This window comes from Mobula hypostoma, chromosome 3 (genome assembly GCF_963921235.1).
Source record: "Mobula hypostoma chromosome 3, sMobHyp1.1, whole genome shotgun sequence".
NCBI lineage: Eukaryota > Metazoa > Chordata > Chondrichthyes > Myliobatiformes > Myliobatidae > Mobula > Mobula hypostoma.
The window spans coordinates 76,698,869-76,726,674 of record NC_086099.1 but is presented as its reverse complement, the minus strand read 5'-3'; the positions used below and the strand labels follow the sequence as shown (position 1 = coordinate 76,726,674).

At 38.6% G+C, this 27,806-nt stretch overlaps 1 protein-coding gene across 4 annotated transcripts in view; it reads left to right on the top strand.

Moving 5' to 3' along the window:
- pcdh7b (protocadherin 7b) overlaps positions 1-27,806 on the top strand; it is a 415,236-nt gene that overhangs the window by 32,468 nt on the left and 354,962 nt on the right. Inside the window, exon 2 of one of the 4 annotated variants that reach the window (XM_063043323.1) lies at positions 9,594-10,784. The exons of the other annotated variants lie outside the window; for them this stretch is intronic. Coding sequence (XP_062899393.1) covers positions 9,594-9,641 — 48 coding nt within the window. The 3' untranslated portion in view covers positions 9,642-10,784. Of the gene's footprint in view, positions 1-9,593; positions 10,785-27,806 lie in introns of those variants that run through there. 4 annotated transcript variants of the gene reach the window in all.

Below are 27,806 nucleotides of genomic sequence, written 5' to 3'. Positions count from 1 at the left end.
TAATTTGAGCTAAATAACCTGCTTTATTAGTTGTTTATCAGTAAATCAAAAATCAATTTATGAATATACTACAATTAACAGAAAACTCAAGAAAAGGTTACATTTTCTTTTGAATTTAAAAGCTGTGCCCCAAGACTGCAAAACAGAACAGTCACTGGTTTTAGGCAGAGAAACGGAGCAGCAAATTTGTTGACATCAAGCTCCATACATAGCAATTAAGCTAAAAGATTTGTTGTTGTTTTTAATGATTCTGTTGGAAGGAATTAATGCAGGCCAGAACATCTGGAGAACATGTTGACTCTCTTTGAAGAGTGTTATGATGTCTCTGAAAACAGGCAGTCAAAACCTCTCCTTAACATCTTATCTGAAACAACAGACAAGTATTTAGTTAATTTTAGGGTCCTTGAAGTTGGTATATTAAATCTTTATTAAAAATAAACACATAATAAACTTTCTAATGGCAAATTCTTTGATGTAAAGTAATTTGGGATGATAAGGGATCGCAAAATAATTTTCTAAGGTTTAAGAGCAATGTTCGTACAGCCAGCATTAGTAAACTTCACCTTTCAGAGGTATGTATCTGAAATATGGAGTATTGGTCATAATTTTGCATCATCTGAGCTAAATTTCTAGTAATGAGCAAACAGACAGACTTCTCACTTGGGAAGCAAAGCCAGAAAATACCACTGCTATAATCATAACATTACAATCCCTTTCACAGTATGGTACTCCAAAATGATGTACAAGTGATTTTGTAGATATCTGTCCTGCAGCAAAGGACAGCTGCTATGCAAAGATTTCTGTTGCAAAGCAGGCAATGGTACCACCAAGCTCACTTAAATATTCTGTATTCTTTAAGAAACATATTGAATAATGAAATACTCATATCTATTTGCTTCTTTCCTCTACTGGACTTATACAATTTTATTTTAGATATGCACTCAGTGGCCAATTTATTTGGTATCTACTGTACCTTATAAGATGGCCACTGAGTGTATGTTCATGGTCTTCTGCTGTTGTAGCCCATCTACTTCAAGGTTCAATGTGTTGGGTATTCTGAGATGCTCTTCTGCATACCACTGTTGTAATGCGTGGTTATGTAAATTTCTGTCACCTTCCTGTTAACTTGTACCATTTGGGTCATTCTCCTCTGACTTCTCTCATTAGCAAGACATTTTCACTACAGAACTGCTGCGCACTGGATTTTTTTTTGTTTTTCGCACCATCCTCTGAAAACTCTTGAGACTGTTGTGTGTGAAGATCCCAGGAGATCAGCAGTTGTGGAGGTACTCAAACCCCCGTCTGGTGCTAACAATCATTGAATGGTCAAAGTCACTTAGACCACAGTTCTTTTCCCCATTCTGAGTTTGGTTTGAACAACGATTAAATCTCTTAAACATATCTGCATGCTTTTATGCATTGAGTTGCTGCAACATGATTGGCTGAATAGATATTTGCATTAATGAACAGATGTAGCTAATAAAGTGGCCACTGAGTGGAATCTTAAATGATAGATTGGTCTCAAATATTAGATCCCATAGAAGCCAGGGAGAGCTTGCTAGGTTAATTCAAAATTGGGTTGGAGATTGGAAGCAGACGGTGGTAGTTGTTTATGTCTTGGAATGGAGGCCGGTGATTAGTTGTGTGGTGCAGGTCAGTGTTGGGACTTTAGTTATGTGTTGTTTATAATAATTTATGGTAACTTAAATACTAATGCACAAAGCTTGATCAGTAAGTTTATGGATCAGGAGGTGTTAACAATGAATAAGATTATTGTAGAGTACATGGGGATCATGATCATTTAGGGAAGTGACAACCCCACTTCCCATCTAAGGGAACCAGAGCAGCATCATTAAACTTTAAATTATGCTCTCAAACCAAAGTATTTTTTAAATTTAGGAACTTTAAGTGATCATGTATTTTGTTTCACTGGCTTTGCATTTTTACAGTTAAAGTGGATTATGTGAATGAATGTGCTGGCAAAGAAATTTACTTTTACATAGTTTGCAACAAGTAAAAAGGTGCTATGAACTAAGTCTACGATTATATTATGCTGTCATTCTCATCACAATGTTCTTCCCAGAAATGATTTTACTGTGGATATCATTTGATCACAGAATTAAAAACCCCAGGAGGAGATTATTTCATCCAACATACCTGTGACGGTGCTTTGATAGTTATTCAATTAATCCATTTCCCCGCTTCTTCCTCAAGGCACTGTAAATGATTCTCCTCGAGTATTTATCTAATTTTCTTTGGAATTTTATTACTGAAGCTAGCTCCATTACCCTTGCGGGCAATCCATTTCAGATCACAGCAATGTGATATGGTAAGAGCATATTCCTTTCTCAATCAAAGTCAAAGTCAAGTTCATTGTCATATGCATAAATACATATATGCACAGGTGCAATGTATAACTCACTTATAGCAGCATCACAGGCACACGGCATCACAAGCAGCATTCATTAGAAAAGCATAAATTATACACATCTTATACAAAAAAACACAATTGGAACGCTAAAACAACATCTCATTCAGTGACAGCAAAACCAAAGAGCTGATTTTTGACTGTAGGAGGAGGAAACTGGAAGTCCATGAGCCAGTCTTCTTCAAGGTATCAGAGATGGTGAATTCATTCATCAAGAGCTACCACCATGCAAGTCCTGCTCTATTCTTGTAGTTGCCATTAGGAGCCTGAAGTCTCACACCACCAAGTTCAGGAGTAGTTATTACCCCTCAACCATCAGGCTCTTAAAGGAGGGGGATAACTTCACTCACTCAAACACTGAACTGATTTCACAACCTGTGGACTCACTTTTAAGGACTGTGAAACTAATTTTCTGGATATTTATTGATTATTTTCATACACCTTTTCTATTATCATTATTATCATTTTCTTTTTTTTATTTACACATTTTTTTGTCCTTTGCACATTAGTTATTTGTCCTCTGTCGTGTGTGGTTTTACATTGATTCTGTTGGTGCTTTTTTTCTATTTGCTATGAATGTTCACAAAAAACACGTCTCATAGTACATATATGGTGACATATATGTACTTTGGTGTTCACAAAAAAACACGTCTCAAAGTACATATATGGTGACATATATGTACTTTGATAATAAATTTAAATTGAATTTAAACTTTGAAAACAAATAATGTCCATTTCAGTGCAAAGTGGTCGTAGTGTTTCTAAGTTGTCATGATGCTGGTTTTTGAACAAGAACTGAATGGTTGAAAGGAAATAAATGTTCTTGAACCTGATGGTGTGGGGTTTCAGTCTTCTGTACCCCTGCCCAATGGTAGTCGTGAAAAATGGCACAGTCTGGTTGGTAGAGATCTTTGATAATGAATGTTGCTTTCTGTAGGTATCTTGCATCTCTGATTTCTCTGATGTAAATGCGGATAAACCACCCCTGAAGTTTATCCTCATTTTAATCCAAAATTCATTCATGACATTGAAGATCTCTATTAAATCTCCCCAACCCCCCTCCCCCCCCTTTGGAGAAACAGTCACAGTCCCTTGAACTACTTCACCTAATGGAAATCTTTCATTATTGGTATGACACTTATATACATTTTCAAAGTTGTTGATGTACTTTCTGAGGGCGGCACTGAAATTTGCATGCAGTATTTTGATGACTATGCAATAGTCATAGTCATACTTTATTGATCCCGGGGGAAATTGGTTTTCGTTACAGTTGCACCATATATAATAAATAGTAATAAAACCATAAATAGTTAAATAGTAATATGTAAATTATGCCAGGAAATAAGTCCAGGACCAGCCTATTGGCTCAGGGTGTCTGACCCTCCAAGGGAGGAGTTGTAAAGTTTGATGGCCACAGGCAGGAATGACTTCCTATGACGCTCTGTGTTGCATCTCGGTGGAATGTACAGTACTGTGCAAAGTCTTAGGACATGTAAAAGGCTTCTGCACAGTACTGTATTTGTCAATGTGGAGTAAGTTTGTAAATTTGGCAGGAGTAAAGAATGTTGGGAATGGCATGGGTGGAGCGCCACAGGATGGGTGTCGGGCAGGTGGCAGAGAAGGAGTGCCAGGGTGGGGAATGGTGTAGTTGCAGACACACCCAGCCCTGAAACACCAGGCAAGGATATTTGATTCAAAACAATTGGATTATTTATCTTTACAGAATGTCTCTCTGGTGCTTCCTACTCCTTCCCCTTTACCCAAATATGAGTCCCTTCTCCATGCCGCCTACCCACTCAGTCCATAATAGAGTCCCATACCAGAATCAGGTTTATTATCACGCACGTCTCATGAAATTCGTTGTTTTTTTTTTGCAGCAGTACAGTGCAATGCATAAAATTACTACAATACTATGCAAAGATCTTAGGCACCCTAGCTGTATATACTTTTGCACAGTACCATACTTCGCTTTTTGATTCCATTGCATTAAAATAAAACCAATGATCCAATAACTTGTTTGTTCTGTTAGTTTCAAAGATTTATGGACATTAGCCCTAAGTTGGTGTTCTTGACCCTCTCTTAAAGTGGTACCATTTAGTTTCTTTGCCTTTCCTCATAGTTGTGTGCAAAATATATCAATAAATTTCATTAGCCATTTTGCACAATCCTACTACCAATATGTTTAAGAAAATTTATAATAGTCTTCTCATTATAAAAGATATGTAATGCAATAGTGAATAATATGTAGGGACAAGCATTGGGGAAATAAGCTGATAATGCTTTTGAGTTATATTGGACAGAAGCATCAAGCTTTAAAGCTTGAGATTTAAAAATTTGGAGGAGGGAATGATTTCTTGTTGCTTTGTAAGACATTAGAGTCATAAAGCCCCATGGCACAGAAAGTGGTCCTCTGGCCCATCTAGTCCATGCTGAACTATTATTCTGTGTAGACCCATCTGCCTTGACCTATGGACCATAGTCCTCCATATCCCTCATATTAAAGCATTTCCAATTTGTATGTGCCGTATACAGAAACCCAAAAAAAGTTATACATAAATAGAGATATATCTTTGTTTTAAATACTGATTAAAGACTCATGTCCTTTGCTGATAATGTCAGCATTTATACCTCCTCCATTGATGTTTTCAAAATTTGTTGATCCATTTTTGTGAATCACTGTAGTCCATGTATGTTGAAGGTGTTCCCACTTCACTAATAAGTTGGGAGTTCCATGAAATTATTATTGTGTTAGGAGGTTGTGTATCAGAGGAAATATGCAGACCGTGATGTTGTGCTATATGGTCTATACTTGTTTTCATATATGGTGGATCTTCTAGTTTGGTGAAATGCTAATGATGAAACCTGAAGGTTTCTTGCTGCAGTGCATTTTGTAGATTGAATGTATTGTTAAAAAAATACTGTTTGTGGACAATCTGTATATAATACTGATTGTTGGATCAACTGAAATAAAAATATAAGGCTTTGATTATACATAGCTGTGATGACGTTATTATACTGGTGGTTCTGGTGCCCCTCTTCCTTCACTTTCATCCATGGTCCACTCTCCTTGACTGCTGGGTTTCTTCTTCTCCAGCCCTTTACCTTTTCCACCTATCACCTCCCAACTTCTTTCTTTATTTCTGCTTCCCCCACCACCTGGCCTCACCTATCACCTTCTAGCTTGTACTCCTCCCCCTCCCCCCCATCTTCTTATTCTGGCATTTTCCCCCTTCCTTCTCAGTCCTGATCAAGGATCTCATCCCAAAATGTTGACTATTTATAAATTTCCATTGTTGCTGCCTGACTTGCTGAGTTCCTTCAGCATTTTGTGTATGTTGCTGTTATTATACTGTGAGGCCAAAATCTTTCATGTCCTTTGCATTGGAAAGTAACAGTTGCAAGTTATGTGCCTTTCAGTATAGAAAGCTGAAACCTGACAGATTACCCTTTGGGGTTATTCACAATTAATTATTTCAAACCCGTTATCACAGCAGAACTGAAGGAAGCAACTACCTGTTGGAAGGAGCAAAATTTAAGAAGTGCAGTGCACAAAAATAATTATGTTCACCTTTTGTGTTTCATAAATCCTTGTTTAAAATGTAAACACTTTGATCACTTAACTGCTTCAGTATGTCACTATTTTATGCATCTTCTATTCTTTGCTTTTTTCTCATTTATTTTGCTTTATTTCTTTCTCTCAGTGCTTGTCATGATGTACTGAAGGTGGGAAGTCATTCCAGTATTTAATGTGATAATTGGTAAATGTCTCTACCAGGTGAAAATTCTTCATGTATGAATATGTTGTGTTTCATCTTAATGTCATTTTACAAATGTACATCCTGATAACCACAAATTTCTTCAAAGTTTACTCACCTTCCTTAAGCATACCCAAATATTCCAACAATTTCTGTTGTTATTCTAACACCTTAGTTTTTAGCAATTTACGTCAGGATGCAACCAGAAGTTGTTGCCTCTATTCTGCATTTTATTTAATAGTTGCAATTCCGAGCTAAAACTCAGAAAATTTCATTGCATCAATTGAAGTATTTCACATTTGTTGAAGTATGAAAGCAGTCTCTTTTTTTTTTCAGTTTATGGAATCCATCCTCTGACATTTTGATAATTTTATTATAAGCTTGATGTGCCATTCTGTAGGAGTATAATAGAAGTTACCTTTTAAAATTTTCTGATGTGGAAATGGGAAAAGACTTAATTTAGAATTGGAATTCCTACTTGCACTTCATGCAGTTGTCAATCAGGCCAGGTGGTTGCTCTCAGACCCCTCCTTATACCTACTTCTTAAAGGAGACCCCACTCCGGACCATTAGAAAACTGCCTCCAACACCATCACTGACCTCATCAACTTTGGAGAACTCCCATTCACTGCCACCAGACTCATAGTTTCCTTATCCTGCACTGCTCACTTGTACCTCCTGCCCAAGATCCACAAACCTGACTGTCCAGGTAGGCCCATTGTCTCTGACTGCTGCTGCCCCACTGAACTCGTATCCTCATACCTTGTCTCCATTCTATCCCCCTTGGTACAGTCCATTCCCACCTACATCTGCAACACTTCTCATGCTCTTGATCTCCTCAGTAACTTTCTGTTCCCACTCCCTGACTGCCTCATTTTCACCATGGTTGTCCAGACCTTTTCCACTTCTATCCCCCACATCAAAAAGCCCTTAAAGGCCTTCTTTCTCAATAAAAGAATCAACCATTTCCCCTCCACCACCACCATCCCCCATTTGGTACAATTAGTCATCACACTCAACAATTTTTTCTTCAGCTCCATCCACTTTCTCCCGACTCGAGGGGCAGCCATTGCACCCACAATGGGCTGCAGCTATGCCTGCCTTTTTGTTGGCTATATCGAACAGTCCATATTCCAAGTGATCCCCACTAATGCTCCCCAACTCTACTTCTGCTACATGCTACATTGATGACTACAATGATGCTGCTTCTCGCACCCATTCTGAACTTGTCAATTTCATCAACTTTGCTTCCTACCTCCACCCTGCCTTTAAATTCACTTGCTCCATTTCTGACACCTTGTTTCTCTTTCTCAGTCTTTCTGTCTCCATCTCCGGAGACAAACTGTAGACCGAAATCCTTTAAAAACACTGATTCCCACAACTATCTTGGCTATACCTCTTTCCACCCTGACTCCTGTAAAAATGCTATTCCCTTTTCTCAGTTCCTTCATCTCCAGCGCATCTGTTCCCATGATGAGGCTTTCCTTTCCAGGACATCAGAGGTGTCCTCCTTTTTCCAAGAATGCGGTTTCCCTTCCTCCACCATTATTGCTGCCCTCATCTGAATCTCCTCCATTTCCTGTACATCCATGCTCGCCCCATCTTCCCGCTGTATTAACAGTGATAGAATTCCTCTTTCCCTTACCAACCACCCCATGAGACCCTGCATCCAACATATCATTCTCAGCAACTTCCACCGTCTCCAAAGGGATCCTACCACCGAACACATTTACCTCTGCCCTCTCTCCACTTTCCAAAGGATTCACTCTTTTCTTGAATCCTTTCTCCATTAATCCCTTTCATTTAATTTCCTTCCCAACATTTATCCTTGCAAGTGGCCAAAGAGCTACACCTGCCCCTTTGTGTCCTCCCTCTCTTCCATTCAGAGCTCCACACAGTCCTTCCAGGTGTAGCAACTCTTCGCCTGTGAATCTGTTGAGGTTTCCTATTGTTTCTGGTGCTCCAGATGCAGCCTACTTTACCTTGGTGAGTCCCATCATATATTGGGGAACCGCTTCATTGAGCCCTCCGCTCCACCCCCAAAAACGGAACTTCCCAGTGGCTAAACAATTTAATTCCAATTGCCTTTCCCATTCTGACATGTCATCTAATGGCTTCACTGCAACGATGAAGCCACCCTCAAGGTGGAGGAGCAACACCTTATATTCTGTCTGGGTAGCCTCCAACCTGATGGCATGAATATTGATTTACCCCCTATGGTAAAGTAAAATTCCCTCCCCTGCCCTTATGTTCCCCACTCTGGCGTCTTACCTCTTCTCACCTGCCTATCACATCCCCCGTGCTCCTTCTCCTTCCCTTTCTCCTATGGTCCACTCGACTCGCCTGACAGATTCCTTCCTTTCCAGCCCTTTACCTTTCCAACCCACCTGGCTTCACCTATCACGTTCTAGCTAAATCCCTTCCTCTCAATTTGTTTTGGCGTCTTCCCCCTTCTTATCTGGTCCCCAAGAAGGGTCTCACTTGAAGTGTCGACTGCTTGTTCATTTCCATGGATGCTGCCTGACCGGTTGAGTTCCTCCAACAGTTCGTTTGTGTTGCTTTGGATTTTCAGCATGTGCAGAATTTATCAGCATTATTGCTCTAAATGTAGTCCTTCTTGCTGGGCAACATATCTGGAAGTTTCATGACCATTGTCCTCCATTTTCTACTCACCCTGTGAATGGAGGGAAATGGAATGTGTCGTAAGAACTTTTGCGCTTAGGTTGTGCACTGTAATCCCTTCAGTTAAATACAAAATCACCTTCAGACCAGAATTATTTGGGACAAAGAAAGTTATTTTGGTAAAATAATTTACAATATTTAAAGTTATTTTGAAATTAATTCAACATTATGGAACAAAGCCTAAATAAAACAAGAATGGGCCATTATGTCATCTGATCTCAATAAAATGTTGAATGTTCCACTGATGGTTCAAGCTTGTATGTCACATAATGATCTGAAATGAATGACAAAAGAGAAGGTGGAATACAGTTAAAAACAAAATGTTCACAGGACAACAAAGAAGCCATCAAAGCACTGAATCAAAATAAAACTTAGTTGACCTGAATACATGATCGTCAAAGCAACAATTTACTCCGTGAGGGATTTAGTATGTCTTCAGAGTCTGAACAGTCTGGTAAGTTTGATACAGCGTTTATTTTCTTTTAAAAAATATCTCCTAGTGCAGTTAGTTCGAAAGCATTGTCCATAATATCTACTTTAATCAATTTGCTAAACTGAATTTGTAATGTAATTAATTCACATGAATAACATTTGCTGTCCATATTAATAAATTTCAATTGAATTATTTAAATTATTCCATGCTTCTCTAGCATCTGCAGCAGTCCTACTTTTCCACTGGAAGATGAGTTCAAATTATTAATGAATTAAACTCTTTAATGTCTCCACAGATGAGTCACCTTCATCCAGATGTGCTGCATTTGTCCATGAGGCTATAAGCACAGAGCGATATTGAGACCACAGGCAAAGGGAAACCAATATCTGTCATCGATATTATACCACCCAGGTTCACTGTGCTGAGAATCGTTGGAGAGATCTTTCTTATTTTGCTCGATAGGGCCTTCAGGACTGCATCTTGATCCTCCACAGGAACTTTACTGGAGCACAGAACAGAAACTGGGTATAGCATCAGTTATTATTCCAGGGCTTGCTGGAGGAGGATATACAGTGTGTCTTAAACTCTATGTGCAGCAGTTAAAATCCTAGTGTGCAATGACTAAAGTCACCAGCATATTTTTATGCAGTGGGCCTTTTCATAGGTAAACCAGTTGGTTTGTTCCACAAATCGATGCCAAAATAATAACCCTTCTCTAAACCACCCAATGTATTACCTTTCATGGTTGTACAGAATTTTGAGATCTTTCCTTCAAGATTCTGGGGCAGTCATCCAATTCTCCTCAGATGAGTTGGCCAGAATCCAGAGACCCATGCCAGTGTGAGATAGTTTGAATGATAGATACTCTAGTAGCTTGGCAGGTAGAATATTGCACGTCTGTAAACATAAGAATGTTGCATACTTTTAATGCACAAATTATGTTAAATCATTGTACAAATATAAATTATGTTTTCCGGTCATAGTTTCTAAAATAAATTTATTGCTCCAATGGTAGAGTTAGTACAGCACTGCCAACATTGCACAAGGACTTTCACATTTTGTTACAGTATTTTCTATTTATTTACTCTTAGCACCTCAAGATGCAATAAAGATAAATGGACACATAAAGTTGTATTAGTTTTACTGGCCAAATAGTCATTTACTTTACATATAATGGTTTTCTAATTTTTTTGACATTGACGTTTATTTTCTATATACAGTATATTTCCACTGTCATCCTTTTTCCAAATGGAGCAAGTTTCCTATCCAGTTTTTATATGTATGGCAGAACCTCTGCATGTTGCTTGTTCATCCCTCTAGATGTGTAACTGAAGATTTAAAGAATGTTCAGTCACATGTGGGACTTCTATACCATGTATCTCCAGTCATTACTATATTCATGTACGAATGTTTTGACATCTTCCGATTATAACTAATAAATGTTTTCCTTCACATAAATGTTTCACGTGTCATTTCAATATGTGCTTTTGGTATATCAAAACGTGTTTCAGCAGCAATTTTTTTCTTACTAAGTAACCCACATGACCTTTTTAGAACATAGTGTTAGGACATCACACCTCCATATGCAGAGTACTAAATAAAGTTATTTAAAATGAACATATTCACAGAACTATTAAAAATTGAGTCTAAATAGTAATGAATGAAGTGCTGTAATCCTTCATCAAAATCCCATTGTTAGTTACTTTATCTGAGTTGAGTACTTTAAAAAAAAAATTGACTGCTGTTGTCTTCAAAATTTAAGTATGAAACCAAACTAGTTTTCCTAATTATAAACACAAGAAAGTTTGCAGATAGTGCAAATCAAAAGCAACACACATAAAATGTTGGAGGAACTCACCAAGCCAGCCAGCATAAATGGCAATGAATAAACAGTCAACATTTCAGACTGAGACCCTTCTTCAGGACTGAGAAGGAAAGAGGGAAATGCCAGAATAAAAAAGGTGGGGTCGAGGGGAAAGAGGGTAACTGGAAGGTGATAGGTAAAGCCAGGTGGGTGGGAAAGGTCAAGGGCTGAAGAAGAAAGAATCTGATAGGAGACGAGAGTGGACCATAGGAGAAAGTGGTGGAGGAGGCTACCCAGCAGGAAGTAATAAGCAGGTGAGAAGAAGTAAAATATCAGAGTAGGGAATAGAGGAAGGCTGGGTGAGGGGGCATGGTTAGAAATGTAGCTACGAGATGGAGAAATCAATATTCATGCCATCAGGTTGGAGAGTACCAAGACAGAATGTAAGATCTTGCTCCTCCACTCTGAGGTGGCCTAATCTTGGCACAAGAGGAGGATGTGGACCAACACGTTGGAATGGGAATTGGAATTAACATGTTTGGCCACCAGGAAGTCTTGCTTGTGGCAGATGATGTGGAGGTGCCCGACGAAATGATCCCCCAATTTACAATAGATCTCATCAATGTAGATTGCCCTGAGGTGACCTGTGTAGTTTTGTAGGTGAAGTGTTGTCGCCCTGAATGGAGATGATGCAGGAGGTGTATGGGCAGGTGTAGCACTTAAGTTGCTTGCAGGGATAAGTGCCTGGAGGGAGATTAGTGGGGAGGGATGAATAGACAAGGGAGTTGCGGAGTGGGGGAGGGAAGTGAAGATATATCTAGTAGTAGGACGCCTTTGGAGATGGCAGGTTGTGTAGGATAACGTGTTGGGTGTGGAGTCTGATGGGGGGGGTGTAGGTAAGGACAAGAGGAACTCTACCACTATTAAGGTGGCGTGTAGATGCAGTGAGTGAAAATTTTGCTAGTTAATGCCAATGGAGGTATTAGCATATAGTTGAGCATAGATTATGATGTCATAATGTAAAATCCTGAACTTGAATAGCTGTTGTGGCAAAATATTGGAGAATTCAGCCAGTAGATATTGCTGCCTTTTGGAAAGGAAAATGTATCACAAGCAAACAATTGAAACCTAGTAACTTTAAGTAATTGGTGTTAATTAAATCCCATTTGCAAGTCTGGCATATAACTCTATGTTGAATAACTGGTTAAAATCTGCATCTGAATTTACCTGGATCTGTGCCCTCCCACAACTGATCAGCTCAGTAAACGGGGCTAGGAATGGCAACTAAAGTTGAACTTGGTTAAGTGTGAGGTGCTGCTTTTTGGGAGGACAAGTGAGGGTAGGACTTCCATAATGAACTGTAGACCTCTGGGGAGTGTTATAGAACAGAGGGATCTGGGAGTACATGTAGGTCCCTAAAAATGGCATCACAGGTGGACAGAGTGGCGAAGAAGACGTTTAGTACACTGGCCTTCGTTAGTCAGGGCATAAAGTGTAGAAGTGGTATGTTGCAGTTGTACAAAATGTCGGTGAGGCTGCACTTGGAATATTGTGTTCAGTTTTCATCACCCCTCTACAAGAAAGATGTCATTAAGCTGTAAAGATTGAAGAGGAGATTTACAAGGATGTTGATGGAACTTAAGTGACAGAGTAATGGAGAGAGGTTGAGCAGCCTGGGATTTATTAATTGAAGCATTGGAGCATGAGTGGTGATAATATAGAGGTGTATAAAATCATGAAGGCATAGATAGGGTGAATGCACACAGTCCTTTTTCCTCGAGTTAGGAAATCAGGAACTAGAAGACATGGGTATAGGGTGAGAAGGGAAATGTTTAATCAGAAGTTGAGGGTCAGAATGTGGTCCAAATACAAAATGAGTTGTCAATGGAAGTTGTTGAGAGAAGTCCATTATTTAGAAGAAATTTGGACAGGATAGGAAAGATTTTGGGTGAAATGGACAAATGGGACAAGCTTAGTTGGGAAACCTGGTGGATATGGACCAGTTTGGCCAAAGGGCCTATTTCTGTACTGTATGGCTCAATGCTCTAATGATGAATTTTTCAAAAAAAAACACATTGATACTACATAGACTATACTTATTGTAAGCAAATTGTTTAACTAAAATTTGATGTGAAATGATTTCTGCTACAGCTTGAAAAGCTTTGAATAACTGAAGCTTTCTAATAATGAAAACTTTTTTTTGCTTAATGCATTGCTGAAGTCTGCAACCTTATAAACTATTTCTCTGGATGTTAATTTTACCAATTCACTAGGACTTCAAACAGAATTTCAATTCAAAAATCATTGATGATTATTCTTATTATATAGATTTTGTCATTTTCCATGTTGAAAAACTTATTTTCACTCTAAATCTCCTCAACATTTTATCCTAAACCTTTCCAAATTGTATGCTTTCACCTATAAGAAATATTGGTAGTGTTATATTCGTGAAGAAGCAAATAATAACTGGAAGGTTATGAGTACCTGGGATTTCATGGATATTAATTTTGAACTTTTGATTGCAGTATTCTTTTAGAAGCACAGACGCTGCCAGGGCACTGGTGAGCTGTGACGGAAAGAGCCCCATAAGACAAGAGACATCTATTACAGTGTGATTTTTAAACACAGAATGGGAAATGTCAAGGAAGCAGGATAGTTTCATGGAGCTAGATTAGATTCTCATTTCTGGTTTCAGTGGCAGTCAAGTCATTCCACAAAGCAAAACAAAACTGATGTATTTTGCGTCAGAAACTTTACCCCTTTGCATTCATCATGAGTTGTGTGCTTTGGAAGTGTACTTAATGCTTGATGTACAATCATTTACAAGCCTCTGGCTTCAAATTTCAATATGAATTTATTTTTACAATACATTTTCATTCTCTTTTATCACTAAAATGTCTTTAGGACATCAATTTAGAACAGAGAATAGGAGGAATTTCTTTAGCCAGAGGGTGGTGAATTTGTGGAATTCATTGCTGCAGACAGCTGTGGGGGACCAAGTCACTGGGTATATTTAAAGTGGAGATTGTTAAGCTCATGATTAGTAAGGGCATCAAAGGTTATGGGGAGAACAGGGCTGACAGGGATAATATATCTGTGGAGCAGAATCGATGGTCAAATAGCTTAATTCTGCTCCTATGTCTTATGATATCTTGGCCTTATTCCCTCCCAGGAATGTGTGTGTTATAAACTAGTTATCAAATTCAAATCCCTACCTGATTTTAGTTCATAATCCTTCAATAGTTTAAATAACTAAAGAAGTAAAATGATTACCCTACTTGAATCAGCCCAGATTTCATTCTGTGGGTTAGTTTAAACATAATTTCCTGTACTTTGTCAACAATTACCTCATTACTTTGAATATCAGTAGATTTTGAACATGTATGGGTAAGTATGCTGCTGTCCATTGGAATTTTGCAGAATTGTATTAATGGCATGGGGAAGGCTTCAGGAGTAAACCCACAGGAAAAATCCGGAGCTGGAGTTTGTAAGACAGTCCTATATTGAGTTCAAAGCTGCTGGCAACTCCTGCAATATTGCTGGTGCCAAACTGTATCAGTCTATGCTGTTCCTTTGGATTCATCAGCTGTGTGGAGAGAGGGAGCCTGCTACACAGCCAACAGGTTGCTTTCCATATTGTACTGCCCTGGCTTGAGTGTCATATAGACAGCTGGGACGCAATAACCATGGTCGACCCTGATGAATAGCATTGTTTTAATCCAGCCTCACAATTTTAGTTTTGGTGTATATTGGACAAAGTGTGAGTTGTGGCCCCTTTTTATCATTCAGCCTTACCTGCATGATTTTGTGAATATGCCTAGACACATTTCTAGTGTGATGTATAATGCTCATGGGATGCAGAATGTGGAGCTTTTGTTAGGTAACTAAATAAATAATAGTGAGTGAGACAACTTTTGTAATGCTGCCTGCACCATAATTCATTCTTCACCTTGTCTCACATAAAAGGGTACATTTTTGTCTGCTTTATAACAACCTCAGCAATCCTGAACCAGCACCAAGAAATAAGTGATGAATTTAGTGTTAATCAGTCTTTAAGCAGTTGTAGCACCACTCTCAGTTTACGGAATATAGACAAGTACAAATTAAACTGGTATTTTCATCTCAAATTCAGAAACTTTTGTGTTCATTCTAATTTAGTACAATTTAGAGTAGATTGATTTTAAGGTGTGCTCCCATGGAAGGGTCATTTTAAATTGCTTTCTAGTGTGCACATAGCAAGTTTAACTACACTGCTTGATGAAGTACAGGGAGTTCGTCTGTCCAAAGCACCAAAATACAAATTATTTGACTATCAAGTATGTGGTCTTGCTGCATAAAGATTTACCTGCACTTCCAGGTTAACTGTTGGTTTAAAGTACTTTGAACATCCTGATGATAAGATCAATCCCTGGACTTTTATTTATCATAAGTCTGAATGTGTCAGAATTTAGCTCAGAGTAACTGACACATAGAAAAGTAAAACTCAAGACTATAATGACCTGTAACTAACCTTTGGTTGATGCCTCTAGAGAGAACCTTTGGCAACTTCCCTGATATTCACATAAGTCAGAGAGGAGCTGGAGGATGAATGCAGGTACATTTGGCAGCAGTACTTCACCAGTGAACCCAGCATTGAAAGCATATTGTATTGAGGGGCTGATGTTTTGCAATTTCATTTATTGTTGAGCTTGATTAAGAAGCTGTTCAAGTAAATGGATTTCTTAATTTGCTGTATTTTACTTTACATTTTTATTTAACCTCCAATAATCTAAAGTTTCTATTTTCTACTTAAATATTCATGAGAGTTCACAACCAGCTTTTAATCTTCTTGCTGGTTTACTCTCATATTCCACTTTCTCCCTCTTTATCAATTTTTTTAGTCAATGTTCGCCAGTTGTTAACAAATTCCTAATTCTTAGGTCTATTAATATCATAGCATTATAAGTCTTTAGTTTCTTTCTTTTATCATCCTTTAGTTAGCCATGAATAGATCATGTGAGGCCTTACTTCTTCATACGCAGTATCATAATTGCATATTCACAGGCTCCTATGTTTCCACCCGTTAATTTAAAGAAGTGAAAGATTGGAGGGTAGGCTTATTTGATTTTGTAGCATGCACCAAATAGTATGTGGTACTTTCCAGCATTCCACTATGGTGCTGATAACCAGCTATTAAGCTGAAAGATTAGTTTTGTTTCTCGTGCCAGATCTATTGAGTGTTACCATATTTTCTAACTTACTTTAAGATCAAACTCCTTAAGCTTTACTGCAGGTTGATTACTTTCATGCTAGTTGATTACTCTTGCAGTATAGCAGGTAATGAAACTTGTCAAAAGAGACAAGAGTCATAAAATTAAAAAAATAAATAAATGGCAGGATATGTGTTGTGGTTTGAAAATTATTGTTTCAATTTAAATGAGAACTGCAATTCTAGTTTGGTTTAGTATACTCCTAAACTCTTGTCAGTTACCTATTTGACAGCTCATGTCATTTCAGAGGTTGTTAGCAGTAGTATATTTTTAGGTTTATTGTGGTATGGGTGATTTGCTAATTACAGTTTCCAAGACTCTGTATGAGTGTTAACTGGGTAGTAGCACTGGCAGACACTGGGTGACGGGGATCATCTGTAAGTGTCTTGTTCGATAGAGAATGGCATATTCACTGCAGACAATTATTTAAGTTGTCAGTGAGCAGCATAAAGCTCTAAAAGGTTTTGCTTCACTTCCTGAAATTTTTGAATGTAACATACTGGAAAGTGCAGCAATAATTTAAATACCTTCATGTCTTAAGACAATTAATTTGGTTCTCATTCCTCTTCCTGTTTAATAATAATGAAGTAAATTAATTGATTTCTTTTGTATCAGTTCAGTAGAATGAAGTGAATATTAGTTTGTGGCAACTGACATGATTCAAACAGGACATTTAAGTTTCCACTTGCAGGGCAATAAAATCATGTAATCAAACTTTTAATGATGAGAGTACATTATCTGTATATGCAATTTTCTGTGTTAAGCATTCTGATTGGAACTACTTACGTAGGCCTATCACCCCTGCTTGGGTATAGGCCAATAGCAGTAGCAGTCGTCTATCCTGGAACAGTTTTTCAAATTGACCCCACGTATAGTCTATCTTCTTAGATCCTTCCTCTCCCAGGGATGAGGACTTTGAAGCTTTTATTGGTGTTTCTATAGCAATGGACTGGTACAGAAAGGGGTTGCCCACCCCTATGCCCACCCCTCCTCCTATTACAGGAGGGCATGGGCTGTCCATGGCGGAGTTGCTTGCAAGTACAATTACTTAATTAAAATATTGATAAACTTAAATATTATGCCCCATGCTGCATAGAACATCGCATATCATTTGTGAAAGAGGGCTCCAAGTCAAGGGTGTACAGAACAGGCTCACGATCAAGCATACTTGCTTCAGCCAATGATTGGTGTGTCAAGGCTGACCTGGACGGGAAAGGCAGTTTCCCGGAGCAAATAGCTTTCACAACATTGTGTCCAGATATAATCGTATGGTCTGACACCAGTAGAGAAGTGGTTATTGGTGAACTCACAGTCCCCTGGGAAGACAACATCGATGAAGCCCATGAGCGCAAGTTAACCAAGTATGCAGAATTAAGATCAGAATGCAGAGACAGAGGGTGGAAGGTCTCATGCTATCCATTCGAAGTAGGCTGCCATAGGTTTATTGCATTCACTCTCCAGAAGTGGCTACGTGACCTTGGCTTCACTAGAAGAGAGATCAAGTCAACCAGCAGGGCTGTAGCTGAAGCAGCAGAAAAAGGATCAGCATGGGTGTGGACCAAGTATGTCCAGAGGGGCAGATAGACAGTGTATACATCTTTTGCAAACCCTTCAGTAGTTGCATAGACACCTGAAGAGCAGACTATCTGTTGGATGGAAGTGACCAGCAACTCTGATAGAGGCAGATGTCAAGTTTTTAAGCTCACCAGTGGGAGGTGGTGCTTTAGCACTGCTGGCCCACCACCTCGAGGGAGTCTTGATCATAAGCGGGCCAAAACTCCTGAAGACAGGTGGCAGATCAACTGATGATCCCACTGGTGATAGCACAGGACAGTTAACATCTTAGTCCACGTGTATTTTGTAACTCTTATATATGAACTAACACATTTAAATAAGACTCATCTTATTATGTATCCGTAATGCTGCTAGCTGCCCAGAAATATCAATTTACTTGCACCTTAAACCATCCATTTTGCAGTGCTGGCGTATTGAAAATATAGACTAAGGCTACAGTATATGGCACAATACCAGCAGACAAGCACTTGCCATGTTCCTCTACAGTTGTTTTCTCTGTTATTTGAGCAGTGGTGCTGATTACTGTGTTTTAAACAGGTTAATTCTTCTTATAAAATGACAGAGAGACTGGAATTTATGACAGATGATTGAGTAGAATTCAGTGGTATAATTTAAAGCCCATAAATTTGGCTTGTGATTTTCTTCCCCATAACCAGTGGTAGGAAGAATTAAAATAGCTCCATTTATAATTGAAGACTAACCCTTTTGCTGAAAAAAAGATTAATTAGATGTTTATATACCACTCTCGAACACTGGGAAAATATATGATTACGAAAGTAAAAATAGTTTATTTCAGATTTGTAACACTTGGTTTATGGCAACAGTGCTCTACTTAAAATAATCTACAATAATGCAGAATTATGTAATTGGAACTCTGTAGGTATCAATCAACCCTCATTAAGTATCTTAACTGCACCATTTTGATCAAAACAGCTGGCCATACTTGAGAAAAGGCATAAAACGTAGGTTACTATTACCCTTTACCACGGTTCATTAGCATATATTCCAAAATGAGATTAACAGTGTGCTAGACAGGCTGCTGAAAATTCAAAGTACATCCATCAAACCACAGGGAGGTTCACTGCCATTCAGCTAAAGTGATAATGTAAGTAGAAAATGGAAACATGATTTTATCCAGTTTATTGTAAATAATGTGAAATAAATGCAAGATATAGTCCCAAAGATTTCTAATTTAAAGTTCATTGTATCTGCAATGATGTGTATGTTTTTGACATTTAAGGATTAAAACAAGAGACAGTAGAATTCTATCAAGTTTAGAAAAAACTAATGTCAAATGACGTAAGAATCCCATGTGTTATATCGAGGGCATAGTATTTATGACTATAATTAACTTCACTCAAAATCATTTCTTGGTACATACAGTTACTGTGCAATTACACAAGATTTTGCAGGAGTCAGCAGAATAAATTTTGTGCATATAATTACAATTAGTTTACACATTCAGAATGATATATTCTTGTTGATAGCCGTGGTCATGCTTTATTGCATTTATAAAACCAAGCTGTGTTTGCACAGAATGTGGCCAATTACATTCAATTTGCCTTACTATTACTGTGTTCAGCACAACAATGGTTACTTTTAGTTTAATGAAAATTAACAGTTAAATGATTTTTCAGCCTAAGGACAATTGGAGTGTACCTTTGCCAGAAGCTGGTTTTCTGTTAACAAGACCTCACAGTAGTGAAAAGTGGAAGTTGCTGTTTGCAATAGTTTGGCTTTGTGGCCTTCCATATTCCTGATAAGCAGATTGGGATCTTAGTTGTTAGACAAGATCACCTGCATATTAATGCTTGTCATAGATTTTTGATGACAAAATCAATTGATCACTTGAATCAGTGGTACAGATTTGCTGTGGGTTTCTTCAACTCTGTTCTTTTGCATGTGATGTGTAGCTGTATAGTGAAGTAGGAAAAATTCAAAGAATTTTACCCATTGTTTCCTTCAAAAGCTTACAATGCTGGGTTCCACCTAGTTTAAAAAGAAAAACGGATAGAATTTAAGCTGCAATGATTATTGCTTTTGAGCTCTTCAAATTACTGTAAGCCAGTTGCTGTCAGAGGCATCATATATAGTAGTCTTTGCAGCTCACGTGGCAGAAAATTGAGTGCAATGTATAATGGTTAATTTTCCTCAACATCCAATCAAATTTGAAAGATATTTGACTCAGTTTGTTACAACCATGGATCATCAGATTATGTGAATATTGGCCACTGAAGATAAACTGAATGAGACAGCTGATTCCTATGATAGAGCTGACCATGATTCTTGAAATAATTTGTGACAGTGCGAAAACCATAGCACAATTTCTAGTTCAAGTTCAAGTTTATTGCCTTTCAATTGTATACATGCATACAGCTAAACGGAACATCGTTCCCTGGAGCCCACGGTGCAAAACACAGTACACAGTCAAAAATTCTACATAGTTATGATGCAGCACATACTTACACAAAATAATATTAGGACAATTCCATGAGTGGCAAGGCATAACGTGCAAGATACATATCTGCATAATACCGTATAATGTTATAGGCACTATTTTAATAAAAAACGAGCAGTGGTATAGATATATGAAACAGCAGTAATAAAAATGAGATGTGGCCAGTGGCTAATTTACATTATTGACACTTTGCAATTATTAAATATAGGTTTCTATGTAGTTGGTTGGTGTCTTAAATGATTGTATAAGAAAGACATCTAGAAGATCATCCTTTGGTAAGTAGTACTGAGTACACTTTGTGCATTGTACTCTTTCTGTAAAATGCATTCCTTTGTAGTCAATAGAATGAATTTTGGATGCAACGTAGTACATGCTGACAAGGCAGTGTAGTACATACTGTATAGCAATATTGATTCAATCAATTTTGATTCCAGCATCTTTGTTTTAATCAGAGAAATATTTGTATAATGTTCTCAAACACGAGAAAATCTGCAGATGCTGGAAATTTAAAGCAACACACACAAAATGCTCGAGGAACTCAGCAGGTTAGGCAGCACAGCATCTATGGAAAAGAATAAACAGTCAGCTGATGAGTTCTGATGAAGGGTCTCAGCCTGAATGGTCGACTGTTAACTCTTTGCCATAGATGCTCCCTGGCCTGCTGAGTTCCTCCAGCATTTTATGTGTGTTGCTTTGCATAATGTTCTGATTTGCGCTAATGCATTGGTGGCATCTCTAGGTAATTTTATCTGTATTAATAGGGATCAGATATTGTAGCAGGTCACTGTGTACAATCATCTGAGATTTCCCAATGTCAGTTTGGATGGTAAGACAGTGAAATTTTTCTCCTGCAACACCTTGAAATCCTTTGATAGAAGGCAAAGCTGTGTCTTACTTTCAGACCAAGTCTACGAGATTTTAAATGTCTCTGATATCCTGGTTGAAATTATTAAAATTTCTTTAAGTAAATACAATACTTTAAAATAAAATTGTTAAACAGTAAGAAACAAGAAATATTTATAGAATAAATAAAGATCCATAAGAAATATCAAAGAACACTAAAGTCAAGTAAAGTAACTAAATAAATGGGTAACTGAACTTATCCTTTCTTTCCTAAACTCCAAGTTGGAAATAATTACTAAAATATGGGGATGGGAGTTTGGATAGAGATGGGCATATTATGTCTACCACCCTGGAGAAGTTCCGTTCAGAACCACTGGTCCCAATTAGTCCAACTTGCCCAAGCATCACTGAAACCTATTTCTCTGTCTTCATTTTGATTTCTTTCAGCTTCTTCATATTTTGGTATGAAAATATTCCTTCAGCTCAGCATGGCAGCAGAAGCAAGTAACCTACTGACATTTCTTTTCATGATTTCAATGAATAGTTGCAAACTTTGAGGAGACATTGTGTTGCACTGCATCTGTTGATAATGAAAATTGAAAGCTAATTCAACGCGGCTGTGGGGTGGCAGGGTGTGGTGGAAATAACCAATTGATCACAGATTAATTTGTGCTTAGTGCTGTTTCACTAATTAAATTTAAAAAAACTAAACAAGCCTGAACTGAATATTAGACAGTACTAGAGATAAAAAGGAGAATTACTTTTTTGACATGATATAGGTAAAAGTAGCCTATCCATTTTTCTTTTGGTGCCTGAAACCAAGGCCAGTTTCATGGTGGTTTGGGTGGAATAGACATAGCAGATACTTGAATGGTCTGATCAACCTGAAAAGGACCCCACTCCTGACCATCAGAAAATTGTCTCTGACGTGACCTGATCGAGGTGTATAAGATGATGAGAGGCATTGATCGTGTGGATAGTCAGAGGTTTTTTCCCAGGGCTGAAATGGCTAACATGAGAGGGCACAGTTTTAAGGTGCTTGGAAGTAGGTACAGAGGGGATGTCAGGGGTAAGTTTTTTTACGCAGAGGGTGGTGAGTACGTGAAATAGGCTGCTGGCAATGGCGGTGGAGGCGGATACGATAGGGTCTCTTAAGAGGCTTCTGGACAGGTACATGAAGCTTAGAAAATTAGAGGGCTATGGGTAACCCTAGGTAATTTCTAAAATAAGTACATATTTGGCACAGCATCATGGGCCAAAGGGCCTGTATTGTGCTGTAGGTTTTCTATGTTTCTACAACTATGCTATGTAATAAAAAAAAATTCACCCTCAGTTCACTTTTAAATTTCTTCTTTATTACCTTTGAAGCAATTACCCTGAAGTTCTAGACTCCCTTGATCTGGGGAAAAATGATTGACTACCCACCCTATTTCTGTCCCTCATAAATTTATAAACTTGTGTTAATTTTATAGTCCACAGTCTTAGACATTCCAGTGAGAATAAAACCAGCCTATCGATCTCTCCCCTTATAACTACAGCCTTCCAAGCAGCATTCTGGTAAATCTTTTCGTGTTCTCTCTATTGCTACCATATCTTCCTTGTTGTGTGGTGACCAGGACAGCACACAATACTTCAAATGCAGTCCAACCAATGTGGTGTCCCAGCTTTTAAAGGTAAGCATACCAAATGTCCTCTTCAAGATAATATCCACCAGTGTTACCACTTTCAGTGAGCTATGGATTTGTGATCATAAAAAGTAGATTTAAAAAAGAAATAACGCCTTTGGTTGGCTCTGTAGAACCTTCCGCATCCGCACGCACCACCATCGTACCGGAAGGAATTTGTTGAATGAAGTTATTGAGTAGAGTGAAGTTATTCCCACTGGTTCAAGAACTTGATGGTTGAGTGGTAATAACGGTTCTTGAATGTGGTGCTGTGAGACCGGAGGCTCCTGTACCTTCCTTATGATGGCAGTAGCGAGGAGAAAGCATGGCCTGGGTGCTGGGGTCCACAATTATGGATGCTGCTTTCTTGCGAAAGTGCTCCATCTAGATGTGCACAAAGGTAGGGAAGGCTTTACCCGTGATGGACTGGGCTGGATCCACTACTTTTTGCAGGATTTTCCATTCAAGGGTGTTGGTGTTTCCATACCAGGCTGTGATGTAACCAATGAATAAACTCTCCACCATACATCTATGAAAATTTGAGAAAATCTTAGATGTCATGCCAAATCTTCACAAACGTTTAAGGAAGTAGAGGCACTACCATGCTTTTTTCATAATTGCACTAACATGCTGGACCCAGAAAAGGTCCTTTGAAATGATAATACTGAGGAATTTAAAGGTGCTGACCTGCTCCACCTCTGATTCCCCCAATGAGAACAGGCTCAGGGGATTCGAATTTCCACTCTGAAGTCAATAATCAGCTCCTTAGTTTTGCTGACATCGAGTAAGAGGTTGTTGTTGTGGCATCACTCTGTGGATTTTCAATATCCCTCCTGTATGCTGATTCATCACTACCTATGATTCTGGTGTCATTAGCAAACTTAAATTTGACATTAGAGCTGTGCTTAGCCTCGCAGTCATAAGTATAAAGCGTGTTGAGCAGGGGGCTAAGCACGCAGCCCTGCAGTGCATCTGAGCTGATGGAGCTTGTTTTGGAGATGTTGTTGCCAATCCGAACAGACTGGAGTGTATGTACCCTTGTGTCCAGATGTTCCAGGGTTGAGCGAAGACCCAATGAAATGTCACCTATTGTAGGCAAATTCAAGCGTATCCAATTCATTTCTCAGGCAGGAATTGATATGTTTCATCAGCAACCTCTCAAAGCACTTTATCACTTTGGATGTAAGTGTTACTGGACATTTGTCGAGTAGAGGCAGGATACCATGTTCTTCTTAGACACAATTGAAGGCTGCTTGAAACAGGTGATAACTTGGACTGTTGAAGCAAGAGGTTAAAGATAATGGTGAACACTCCAGTTAATTGAGCAGCACAGTTAATTGATTAGTACTCAACTAGGTACCCCATTTGGGCTGAATCCAATGCTTTCTGTGAGTTCACCCTCCTGAAGGATGCTTTCACATTGGCCTCAGAGACTGAAATCACAGGGTTGTCAAGAGGTGTGGGAGTTTGTGAAGGTTCCTCCATGTTATGCTGGTCAAAGGACCATAGAAAACATAGAGCTCATCAGAAAGGAAAGCCTTGTTGTCACCTATGTCATTTGGTTTCTCTTTGTAAGAGGTAATAGCATTCGAGCCCTGGCAGAACCGATCAGCATCCCTCAGTGATTCAAGTTTGGTCCGGAATCACCACTTTATAAGTGAGGTGGCTTTCTGGAGATCGTTACTGGACCTCTATTATCTTACTTTCTTGCAGACCTAAATGGCCCTGATCTGGCCCTCAGCGGATTGCACATCTCATGGTTCATCCAGGGCTTCAGGTTGGGGAAGACTCTGAATGATCTTGGGGGGATATACTCATCGATAACTGTTTTATAAACTCCATGACAACCGTGGTGTATTTATTCAGATCCTCTGAGGAGTTCTTGAAAAAGGTCCAGTCCACTGACTTAAGGCAATCCCATAGCCATTCCTCCGCCCCCCACGATCAACTTTGTTGTCTTTTAAAAGCAAGCCACTATAAAAGCCTGCAATTAAAAGTAATTGAAATTCTCATCTGGTTAAGTCACATCTGTAGACAGAGAAACACATTTTAAGGTCAATGACCTACTAACTGAATATTATATATTCTAATTTCAGTTTACCAGCATTGCTTCTTTAATAAGCCACTGATTTTCTAATGTCCTTCTAATGCATCAGTAAAATCAAATTTTCAACAAAATGTTTTTGTATCATGAATATAATCTGCTCAAAAAATTGATCTACCCTAGATAATACTTGCTACAGTTATTTTAATTTGCATTGCCAATAAGATTAATTTTAGATGTTGGACAAATGCATTCTACAAATAGTAAGAATGGCTCTGAAACTGCACACCTACACTCTAAGCTATATTTAGACTTCAAGTCAGCATCAGACTGTAATTCATCCATCAGCAACTCCCTGAGTACAGGATTTTTGCCTTGTAAGCATTTGTTCAGTGGTTGCCAGAACAACTTCATTTAACTTGAGTTCTTATTTTAAAGTGATCAAACCTGATTATGTTCTCTCCCTCCCCTTTTACTTGCTTCCCCCACATTACTTTCTCCCCGATCACTGTTGTTTAAACTGAGAGGGATTTGTGATTTACTGTTTAAGACTTGTTACTCCCACCCCACTGCTATCACACAACCCACATCAGACCTGAATCCTACCACTGCTGTCTCTGATTTACACTTATTGGCCATTACCCCAGCTTTTAAATGCAAATATCTAATCAACTAATCATGGTCAAGTATCTAATCAGCCACACGTGGTCAAGAGATTCAGTTGTTGTTCAGACTAAACACCAGAATGGGGATGAAATGTGATCTAAGTCAGTGGTCCCCAACCACTGGGCTGCAAAAATGTGCCACCGGACCACGAGGAAGTGATATGATTTGGCGATATGAAACGATGTAAGTCAGCTTCACCTTTCCTCATTCCCTGTCACGCACTGTTGAACTTGAACACCGCCCCCCCATCGGCTGGTCTGCAAGAAGGTCGTCAATATTAAACCGGTCTGCGCTGCGCAGAAGTTTGGGGACCACTGATCTAAGTGACTTAGACCATAGAATGATTGTTGGTGCCACACTGGGTAGTTTGAGTATCTTAGAAACAGTTTATCTCCTGGCATCTTCACACACAACAAAATTAGAGTTTACAGAGAATGGTACAAAACAAAAAACAAAAAAGCATCTAGTGAGCCTCAATGCTGTGGGTGAAAATGCCTTGTTAATGAGAGAGGTCAGAGGAGAATGGCCAGACTGGTTCCAGCTGACAGGAAGGTGATGGTAATTCAAACAACCATATGTTACAACAGTAGTGTGCATAAGAACATCTCTAAATGTACAATAGACTGAACATTGAAGTGGGTGGGCAACAGCAGCAAAAGACCATGAATTTTCACTCAGTGGCCACTCTATTAGGTACAGATGTATCTTATAAAGTGTTCTCTAAGTGTATACACCATTGATCTCTTCGCATCAATTTCAGTAAGGACCACACCAAGAATTATATTTGATCATCATAACTTATGTTAAAATAAATCTCTCTCTCTGTGTTTTAGCATTATTCCTTGGTCTTGTATGATGTGCAACTGTTAAAAGTTTTCCCTTCACCCTTAAAATGTTTTACAAGGTTTTCAACCTGTTGGGAAACTAACATTGAATCCTACGAGAAATATTTACTGTGCATGTGTTCCAGGTGGGACACTTCCCTTACCACCATCACATAGTGGTTAGAGTAGACTTGCTAAGTTACTTAACAACCAGTAATTTCAGCAGTCTGGAAAACTTCGGTGGACCGTGGTCTAATTTTTGACACTGAGAAGGTATCATATGAGATTCTATAGATTTAAAAAACTACCTCAGTTAGCCATGTATATCTCTATTCAATGAAAGAGAGATAAGGATTGAAAAGAAAAACTGCCTCTTATGGCCTCCCATCATTGCAGACTGTGATCTTGTGTGTTTTGAGGATTGGACTTATCCAAGCTTGGTGAATGGAATCAGAGTTGGATACTTTTCCGCTATTCCCAAGGTTGGGGATTCCCACTCACCCTTACCATTTTGTCTATGCTTCCACTCACAGTCACAGGTGTATGTTGCAGTCGCAGCCTGCTGTGAAATCCCCCATTACTGCCATGATTAAAAGTACGTCGACGTTAATCTCCACAGCACGTGGAATATCTTGAATCTTCAGGTTTTCCTGGAGATGCTCTCATGCATTATATACCAGAACCCCTGCTCATCCATAAATAGATGCCAATGAGCCGCCAGGGATAATTGACTGGCCAGGGAGATGGAGAAGAGGTAGACCTGGATGTCATCAATGTGTGAATTAAAGTCAAAGTAAATGCTTTGCAGTATGCGATCAGTGAATTAGATGCAAAAATAATTTAAAAAAACAAGAGGACATTTTATTATTTTTCTGTTTTAAAGCTGCATGGATCCTTTCTTCAGAAATTTTAGGGATAATTCTGTAACACTGTGTTGCTGGTAGGGAGCATCATTAATCACATCATTTAGTAATTCAAGTGAGCACTGCAAACCAACACAGATCCTTAAATTAAACCATTTTCCCTTTAAGTGTTTCCATTTATGAGACTGTTGCTATCCTTTGGTTAATCAACGGATTACTTGGTGTCATTGCGATGTTCTTGGTGATCCATACTCACCAACAGTGACACTCAGAGATTTTGACTCCACTTAAGCACCATTTTACCCATTTTGGCCAAGAAATTCTATCATGTAGTGTAAAGCTTTTATGTATTATTAAGTGGAAGTTTATCTAAAATTCAGACACAAGTGCATATCATGTACTTTCTCACAGATGCTTCTGGGCTCATTTGACTAATTGACATTTGGCGTACAATGCATAGTTAACCAGGCTTGTTGATTTTCCATGATGAGTTTGTGTGTGATATATACTCAGTCACC